Source organism: Hyposmocoma kahamanoa, unplaced genomic scaffold (genome assembly GCF_003589595.1).
Source record: "Hyposmocoma kahamanoa isolate Upper Pololo Valley unplaced genomic scaffold, ASM358959v1 88, whole genome shotgun sequence".
Lineage (NCBI taxonomy): Eukaryota > Metazoa > Arthropoda > Insecta > Lepidoptera > Cosmopterigidae > Hyposmocoma > Hyposmocoma kahamanoa.
Window position 1 is genome coordinate 7670409 of NW_020654466.1, and position 10191 is coordinate 7680599.

A 10191-nucleotide genomic window follows, 5' to 3' on the forward strand; every position below is an offset into this window, starting at 1 on the left:
TAGTGCTTGAAATTGGATAAAACGGCATATTGATTATGTTTCATTACACTTTTTAACTTTTAGTGATGAGGGTTGTTGTTATTTATACACTTCCGGACACATGTTTCGAGTCATCACGCATTTTCAGTATTAAATGCCCTAAGTTTAAACAATGTTTGATTGATCACAAACTATTATGCAAATTGGAAACTAGTATAGTACTAAACGTATTTTCCATAAGTCACTGTTAGGAATTTGGATTCGCAAAACCGGGGGAAAACTTTTTCTTCGATGATAATACTATTTTTGTACTCTAGCCCTTTACGACAAAAATGCGAGGTGGCTCGAATTGTGTGTGCGGGAGTATATTAGAAAATAATTAAGTATAACGTTTTTATAAATAAAAGTTGAATTAAAAAAATTGTAGAATTACATGTATTTGCCAAGTTTGATTGAAATCGGTTAGCGGAAAATAGGTGAAATCACATAAACTGGATTCATCTCCTAATTTGCTACCCTTAGAGGTAGAAAATTTTCTTCATTTTCGAATGGGACCACAACTGGAGGACCCTTTCCAACAAAAAACTGTCATCGAAATCCGTTTGTCGGAGTAATCGCGTAACATATACAAAAAAACCTCCTCCTTTTTTAAACTCGGTTAAAATAAGAACTTACATAGGTATATAGTTTTTAACATTGTATCGTATTAATTCTCCTTTCTTTATACAGGATGAAGAAGTAAAGAAGCAACTGCCAGTTGTCCCAAAATGCTGCGCTAGCGGCCAGAACCTGACGCATTCGAGCATAGGAGAGAAGTGGTTGTGTTCAAGATCCTCACTCACCTTCCAGCCCGTGTTTCATCAAGCCAATGAAACGCACATCTTTAGCTACGATAGCAACGTCTTCGAGACTATAGTTGGAAATCCGTGCAAATATGACAGGTAGATATTTGTTATTATGTTATTTAGTAGCAGTATAGGTCCTTGTGAAAGACTACGTCCAGGGAAGTACTGCCACCTTATCTATTTCTGCCACCAAGCGGTAATGTGAGCATTGCAGTGGTCCGGTTTTGAGCTGGTGAAATTACAGGCACATGAGACTTATGTCTCAGGATGACGGGCGCAGTGGCAGTGTTAGTTAGTTAGTGTTGTTAAGTTATTTTTTTTATAATACCAAGTGACGGGACGAACAAGTCGTGCGCCTGATGGTAAGCGACACGCCTGTCCATAACAGTTGCAGTGCCACACAGTTAAATCGCAGAGATCTTATTGGCACTGCCACTGCCCCCGTCACCCTGAGACATACGTTGACAAGTCCCATGTGTCTGCAATTTCACCGGCACTCTTCCCTTCGAAACCGGAATATAGCTCACATTACTGTTTGACGGCAGAAATAGGTAAGGTGGCAGCACTTCCTGGGCGTGTTGCCACCAGGCGCACAAAAAAATATTAAACACGCTTTTACCTCTAAAAACTTTATTCATTCAGGTATTACTTTGCGGAAATTATAATAATAGCAAGTAAGTTACCTTGCTACTTCAAGAACTCAGTAAGAGTTAAATTGTGCAAAATTGCTGCGCCTGTGTTGAACAATTTTTTGTGTAGTTAATTTTCCCACCACACAGACGCAACTCAAATCACGACACGTGTTTCGACTTTCTACGAAGCACCATCAAGAGATATTTGACGCTCGGATAAGTAAAGCTCCAATAAGCTCGCTCAAAATATTATTTTAAATTCAGTATATTTTTTGTGTAAGTATTTTAATGACAAAGACAATAGTGAGACAAATACAAAAAGGAATAGATGTCATGGATGATCGTAGATTGTTGGTTTTGAAAAGATTGCATTACAAATCTTTGTTGTTCGTTTAGGATAAACTTAGTGTGAATACTGAAGTTCATAGACTTTCTGGTTCCGTTGTCATTAGTTACTTATATCGAGTAGTACAAAACAGCCCTTATTTCTTTTTATAACAATACATGCAAGTCTTATTCTTATATGCGGAAATTCCAAGCTCAGATTGCGACTAATTTCGGATAACTAGGAACTAGATAACCGATACAATTTCCGTCCACTGATAATTCCTCCTTAATAGAAACTAGTACAAGTTCTACATCACGCACTAGTAGAGCACAACATCGTATTAAGGATTTAAGTACAGCACTGCAGAATTCAACGTTATTAACTACCAAACAATGTTTTTATTTGAACAATGTTCAAGTGCAACGATATCTAAACATACATTGATACTAAAGTTAAATGTTTAATGATTTTTACGAGATTTACTTTTAATAATATTGTCAAGGTGGTCTGCAAATTAACACAAAAGTAATTCAAAGAAGTTGACGCATTTAAGTTGCTAGCTCCTATATCAAGTAGATAAAAAAAAAACATATCTTTAGTTATTGACTAACGTGTTTAGGGGAATATCTTTAATCTGGCACGTTTCAAATTGTACCAACCTGAAATCTTCAATGACTAACAAAGTTATCTATTCCAGGTACCGACTTAATCCGTACAAAGAGAGCATGGACGAGTTTTATCTATTAGTAAATGGAACCCTCTTTGTACCGTACGGATCGCCGTACTTGCTTGGGACAAAAGATTACTGTATGGAGACGTTTTGGAATGAATCCTATCCAGCTGGACTTACGTTGCCTTTGGTATGCTTTCAACAGGAGGAAGATAAGAAAAGTTCATCTACTACTCTTATACTTTACGCTACAGGTAAATGTTACAAGAAATCAGTTTGTTCGTAAGATTTTTATTATCGTTAGGTATGGATATATTTAAGATCCTTCAAATTCAAGTACAGATTACAATATACGGCAACACTACTTAATTTGAAACCGAAAGAAAACATATTGTTCGCAAACATTTAGTTGCAACAAGAATCAAGAAACTTTTCAAAGACTTGTCAAGTTGTCAAACCACATTGTGTTTGGACATTGGTACAATACGTAGATAGGTACTCTAAAAGAAGAGCCCAGACGGAAGTGAAAAAAGTTATGCCATCGGTGATAGTAATGGTATCATCGTAATAATATTAATTACCAAAACAATCAACGGGGCCCTGGTATTGAACGAAAATTACTACAGTATTTCGTTCTCTTTCAGGTTTATTAATATCTGTGCCATTCCTACTTGCCACGGCTTTCGTATACATTTTCATCCGAGAGTTAAGGGACACACACGGCAAGGCATTAGCTTGTCACTCTATGTGTTTAGCTATAGCATTTTGCTGCTTGGCCATCACTCAGTTGGCTGGACATGCTTTTCCGACAGCAGTTTGTACAGTTATAGGTAAGTGCCTCTTTTTCTAATTAAAAAAAGAAGTTCTAAAATAATGGGCATATTTTTAACGTAATTCTGGGCATAATTGAAGCGCAGTGAGCAGAGCGTACGCAACTTTCCGGCATCTACTCAAATTGCACACTATTCTTTGACCAATAAAATTTGAAACTAGCATAGAAATAGAACTGGTTGTGCAGTAGACCAAATTTTGATGGTTGAATAAAAAAAAAGATATAAAAAAACAACTATGAAGTAAAGAAAATGAGAAAAATAGCTGCGTTCGGTAGAGAATTGACGTTTCGCCTAGGTTGTCATAAAACTCTTTTCTATTAGTATTTATTTAATCGAAGATTACTCAACGTATTTCAAATTGCAATGAGTGCCAAATTACGTTCCTGTGGTGACGATGGATTGTCTAACTAGTCAAATTGCTTGTTTCAGCGTATATCATCCAGTTTTCATTTGTTTCTTGTTTCTTCTGGTTGAATGTTATGTGCTTCGACACTTTCCTTAACGTCAAGTAAGTTTATTAATTCTTTAAAAATCTTATATGTATCACATCTTGTTATTTTAGTAGCATATTTTATTTATTACTTTATCATTATACAACATAATCTTACATGATAAATATTCTTTATCACATTGATTACTTGTGGGTACTACTGTAATGATGTCTTATTCAATCCCAATAGGTACTGTTTATCGATGTTATTCGAAATGTTGTTTGCAGTTACTATCTTTTTTTGTTTTTTTACTTCTAAGTGGTAATTTATAAAAGAATGAAACCACCATATTGATGATGATGTAATTTTGCATGTATTTTTTGTTTAGACTTTGTTCGATTTCGTCGTCTCTAATATCTTTTTTTTTCAGACGATACATAAATTCATCAGTAACCCGTAGAAGTATGCGCCGGCGATTCGCGTGGTATTGCGCGTACGCAATCATTCTCCCTCTAATTTTGCTCGTGGTTACCATCACTATGCAGCTGCATCCAGCTGTTCCTAGTACTTATCTTAAACCCAACTTTGGTGTTAAAGCTTGCTGGTTTGAAAGTGAGTAAAGTAGAAATGTAAAATTACAATAAAATAAAATAAAATTTACTTTTAATCTATTTTGTATTTGACAATTTTTTTAAATATCAAATGTACTAAATTGAGAGGCTTGTCTACCGGTTACAATTGCTGTGATTTTTATCGGCGAACAGTTAAGAATTGGGTTATAGAAAGAGCTTTTGTATTATCATTCTATGTCCAATCATTCAATCATACAAATTAGATAATTTGACAGAGTAAAGACGTTTCAATTTCTAAAAGATGTTATTTTTTTTAGCGGATCAAGCAGCACTCCCGTATTTCTATGGCCCAGTGGCACTTATTTTAATAAGTAATCTTATAATATTCTTCTTCACATCACGCGCCTTCGCTAAACATTACGATAAGCTAAAAGATGTCACACGTGAGTAACTCTTCTTCTAATTCAACTTTCTTATCATTCATACCTATGTATATAATTATTTGACTTATGACGTCATTCGTTGGCGACGGAAGTCCGGTAACTGAAGAGTACAGTATATGATGACTACACATAATACATGACGTCATTTGTTTGAAATTTTAAAGATTTCATTTCAGCCATTATTGTCGCACAAATGTCTCTCTGTATACGTTTTTACGTCGTCCAATTTTTTAATATTAAACTCAAATTACATTGTTTATTTTGACTTGTACCAAATTTGCAATCGCTATTTTTAGAATCTGTTTGTAGCTTGTATCTGTTTGTACTGAAACAAAGATATGACGTCATAATATATATATTACAATCTTCATGACCAAACACAGGAAGATAGTACCTTTTTCTTCATGGTTTGAATTTTGTAATATAATGTTTTGCTACGATAAGAGGTTTAGTTAAATTTGTTTAAACTGTTTTAGCTTTAGACTTGGCGCATTCTGACTTCAGTACAACGGAGGACTGGGTCCGATTAGGGGAGGTGTTAGGGGCAACAATGACCGTGCAAGAGAGGACTGCGTCGCCTGCCCGGGGCGCCCCTATTAACTTTAACCAGAGGTTGAAGAAATACAAGAAATTGTGAGTTACCTTTTTAGTAAATTTATATTCAACTTCCATAATAACGAGAAGCACTAAGTTAAACATTTCAGTCTAGTATTGTAACGTTGGAGTCTCGATTCACATTCCAAGAACTTTCCGAATGTTTTTTAATACATGTTTAAGTTTTCGATAATTTGATGCGACAACATATTCTATTTATTTATTCTGTTAAACGCTTTAATGTTTTAATTAATTAAATTAATGTATTTCACAAAGACTGTAAGTTTTATTTTCGTTCTGTTTTATATGTTATTCGTAATACTACTGCAAGAAGGTAGCTGTGTTAGATGTTATGAAATTTATTATATGCCGTGAAAGTAGGTGTGGTAACTAGGATAGGAAGAAGAATGTTTCGGACATGTGGAGAGGATGTATGAAATAAATTTATAGGGCGAGTGGCCAAGTTGGTAAGGGCCGGTCAAGACGTGCTTACCCTGAACAAATTGAGGATGTCCTAAAGAAAAATTGGCCTTTCAAGAGTGCCCTTAGGCCTGGCGTGCATTGGTAGGACGGCACGGCAAGAGATCCTTCGGCATGGCTTTATACAAGCGCACACTGACGGCAAATATGCAGCTATATAGTCGCGACATCGTTCTCATGCTTCGCCTCTATTCACGGGCCTTCGTTCTCCATCCGACATTCACCCTAAAAAAATATAGTCAAATAAGTTATATTCGACCAAAAGACGCATGATGCGAATGAAGCTTGATAGTTGTCATTGTCTTTTGTATTTGGTTGAATATTATTTATTGTAGAGTGTTGGAGTAGACTCGTAACGTTAAACGTAAATGCATTCCGATTATAAAAGGATTGTGATGAGCAAGAAGGTTCATAAGTTTATCACAAGGTGTCGTTTACGGCGTTGAAAGCCGAAAAAACCTAATATAAAGATTTGTAAGAGATACATAGAAGAATTTCATCGACCTGCCGACTCGACCTGTAGCTCGGTTGGCAGAGAGACGCTACGGGACAGCGTGGTTCTAGGTTCAAGTCCTGTCATATCGAACCAATTTTCTTTGTGTTCGATCTTTGTATTAATAATTATAACAAACTAGTGGAATTATTACACAAAAAATATATGAATATCACGATAGTAAAACATCGTGAAATTAAAAAAAAATCAATAATATCAGGAACTTAATATTATGATTTATAATTAATATTTTTACGCAGATTTCGTACCTGCTGCCTGCTGTCAGGAATTATGGGTCTCTCGTGGGTGCTGGAGGTGGTGTCCTGGGCGGCTGGTGCTGGCACTGAAGCGGTGTCCGTGTGGTCCATGTTCGACCTCATAAATGCTTTGCAAGGAGTCGTCATTTTCGCCATATTTGTTTTACAACAGCCTGTCCGATCACTTGTTAAGGTATGTTTTGTAGGAATTTTAGCAAGATAAAGCAGCTAACAGCGATTTGATAAAGCGGTTAGAAGCCACAACTTCTACAATTTGCTACACATTTAATCTACTATAATCTACGATAGTTATTTGTTATGTAAGGCTGCAAAGTTGTTGTTTGACGCAAGTACTTGTATTGAAACCTGAGCAAGTGAAGAATTCTAAAATTAAATATAATTCTGAAAAAAAAAATAGAATCCTGAGTGTAGCGTGGGTTTCAAAGCACGACGAGAAACAAAACAACTTTGCTTCCAAGCGAAAGACACAACATTTCACCTCATTACAGCGAGGAAAATGGTAGATGAAAGAAAAACAGATGAACTATAAGAAATCAGTTTTAATAAACAATATTAGTTATCGTTGTCAATTTAATGTCAACAATAAGAAGAATAATATATCATTTGATTTATATTACGTAAATAATGTACGACAAATTGTTGAAAGTGTCATATGTTTTTTTTTTCGTCGAAAGAAAAAGTTAAGTGCACCACAGTCCATCGTCAAGTTTGAATTTCAAAAACCCTTTTCCACGCTAGTGTGGAAAAATACGCTTTTGGGCGCAGATTTCTAATGAGAGGAAAATCATTCCGAGCTAGTGACGTGCAAAAATTTTCTTCCCATACAACATAAGTATTGAATAAATCTTTCAACGAATTATTATGAAAGAACATAAAAGAGAATTTTATTATATACGTATTTAAAATATACATACAACTTTAAAACGTAGTTTTACTCAGCGATGTATTTACATTTAAGAGATTTCCTTCAAAGGAAACATGAAACCAGTACAGCCTGTTTCACTAGTTACTTTATTATTCTCTTAGGAGAAGTTGTTACCGAGAATTTTCCAGAAACCAGGCCATTTCCGATAACAGAATGTTCTATTTCTCAAAAGAAACAATAATTGCTCGTGAACCGTTTGTGGATAAGCGAAGAATTTTTAAAATCTGCAAAGATAATGGCAATCATCTTTACTGCTTTTTGCACACTTGTACAAAAGTATGTACTAACCTACGTTACTTGAAATATAATTAAATAGAAATATTATTAACATAGTTCACAAAACAGGCGTCACAGACCTAAATGAAATACAGCACTATACAATACAAAATTATTTATTCTTCTACTCACTTCGCATATTAATAAGGTACTTAGAATTAGTTACATTCGTGGGAGACTGAAGCCTAAAGTCTGTATGATAGCTCTTCAGGCACCCACCCCGCATGTAGTACAGCCATAGATATGTCTATGAGTACAACACTTAAGTCGATAATGGAGAGACAAGAGAGACTATATTAAACATTATTTATGGAATTATTGAGTCGGTCCTATGCTCGGGAATATTTGTTATTTTTCAAGTTTTTTTTTCTCATTATCACGGCTGCGTCACTTAACTAGTTACGTCTAATATAATGTAATGTAATACGAGTACATTCTTTTAGTTGTCTTGTTATTAATTTACCAAATAACATATTCCAATGTACGCTACATACAATTATTTGCAAAATACTTTAGCAGTATGTTTTTTTAATTGAATGATATTTATGAATAAGAAAGAAAATAGAAAAATAAATAAAGGATATTAACGAGTAGTATTGTAGTCCTTTGTGAGCTTCAGATTTTTTTAAGTGGAAATAGTGTGGTTTGTTTGGTTGGTATTAACATCAGACATAACCGGCTGATGACTAATATCATTTCAGTCATCCACGACCTGTAAAGGGCTCAAAACACAGGTTTGATTTATATATATCAACCATTTTCTATGTCCCACTGCTGGGCCCGGGTCTCCTTTCTGACGAGGGTTTAGGCCATAGTCCGCTACGCTGTCCCAATGCGGGTTCGGGACTTCACAAATTTTCCGAAGGTTGTGTACCTTCTTCGACGTGCAGGTTTCATCACGATGTTTTCCATTACAGAAAAGCTCATGATACATTTTAAATTAAATTTGGCACATAAATTCCGAAAAATTCAGAAGTGCGAGCCCGGATTCGAACCCACGACCCTCTGCTTGAGAGGCAGTAGGTTAAACCATTGGGCTACCACGGCTTCCATATAAATGTTTAATTTCCAACATGCAATAGCGAAAATCCATGAACTGCAACGAATAAACATGTATGTGGCATAATTGGTGAAATTACAGACACATGGGACTTGTCAACTTTAGATCTCAGGGTGACGGGATCGGTAGAGTGAGTGCCCCTCAGATTTTCGCAATTTAAAGTTCTGAGTGACATTGCAACTGTTATTAGTAGTCCTGTCGCTTACCAACAGGCGTACCACTAGTTCGTTTCGTCATTTCATATCATAAAAGTATAGTTCAATGTGACGGAAGCTCTAAAGTGCTAACCCGGCAAAATTATTCTTTTGTTGCTCACTGTACTATAGTTTGATCCTGGTAAATGAAGGAATTTAATGATGATTTTTCTTTTGTGCAGTCTTCAAGAATCTTCTCGACATGTCGAAGGAGAACAGACGGATCAGAAGTGGCTGTTGTAAGTGAAAGAAACAGCATAGACTGTGGAACTACAGTGAACGGGAGACGTGATTTTGTGTAGTACGTTGTATGATTGTTATAATTTTTTATGTAAATAACGCAACATAAATAGCATCGAGCAAGTTCAAGGTGTTTCGTGTAACAAATGCGATGAGTTTTTTCTAATAGTCTTGACACTATCGTGAAGTTTTTAGAAGAATATTGATTGATGATTATGGAGACTGATAAATTTGTAAACCACTGATAACTTAATATTTTTGTCGCCGTAGGATCATGTATAACATATAATTAATTATCTTCTATCCGATTAGTAATTTCACGAACCACAAGAATGTTCCGTATTTTTAATTTCATAAGAGCCGATGCATACGGCGTATTTTTTACGCGCAGATGACGTGCATTAACCATTAACTGCCTCCGTGGTCGAATGATCACCAGCTGGACAGCCACGCACAGGTCTCGGGTTCGATTCCCGGGCTCATGAGGTTGGGTGTAATTTGTGGTTACGTATATATGCTGCCGTTCACTAACCAAAACGCAGCTAAGTGACAAATCGTTAAATATCCATTGTAAATGGCAAAAGATAGAGCACAAAATACTCTTTGAAAAATAGTTAAAATTAGTTAACATGTTCGACTTATCGGAACTTACCCTAACGAAGCATAGCTGCAATATCATTAAAAAAATTTCAATATTCTAAAACTGAATTATGGTTTTTTATGATATTTAAAAAAAAAAATTAGTACTTAGCCGCGTTCTATCGTATCAGCAATACAGAGTTTCCCTTAGTGCGGGGCTATGAGTGTGTGCGTGTGCGTTTTTATTATTAACACGTTTTAGTCGCAGTCAGTAAACCTTTGCACACGCTTACAAATTCTAAGGCAACGTAAGCGCGCTTTCGTTAAGCGGGCGACACG

The 10191-nt window shown here is 35.6% G+C and overlaps 1 protein-coding gene across 1 annotated transcript in view; it reads left to right on the forward strand.

Moving 5' to 3' along the window:
- Window positions 1–9925, forward strand: part of LOC113235762 (G-protein coupled receptor Mth2-like) — a 168610-nt gene extending 158685 nt beyond the window's left edge. The window contains exons 2-10 of the mRNA XM_026471651.1: window positions 709–920; window positions 2482–2708; window positions 3099–3284; window positions 3717–3795; window positions 4149–4330; window positions 4608–4733; window positions 5210–5366; window positions 6561–6750; window positions 9216–9925. Coding sequence (XP_026327436.1) covers window positions 709–920; window positions 2482–2708; window positions 3099–3284; window positions 3717–3795; window positions 4149–4330; window positions 4608–4733; window positions 5210–5366; window positions 6561–6750; window positions 9216–9335 — 1479 coding nt within the window. The 3' untranslated portion in view covers window positions 9336–9925. The remainder of the gene's footprint in view (window positions 1–708; window positions 921–2481; window positions 2709–3098; window positions 3285–3716; window positions 3796–4148; window positions 4331–4607; window positions 4734–5209; window positions 5367–6560; window positions 6751–9215) is intronic.
- Window positions 9926–10191: the final 266 nt, after the last annotated feature.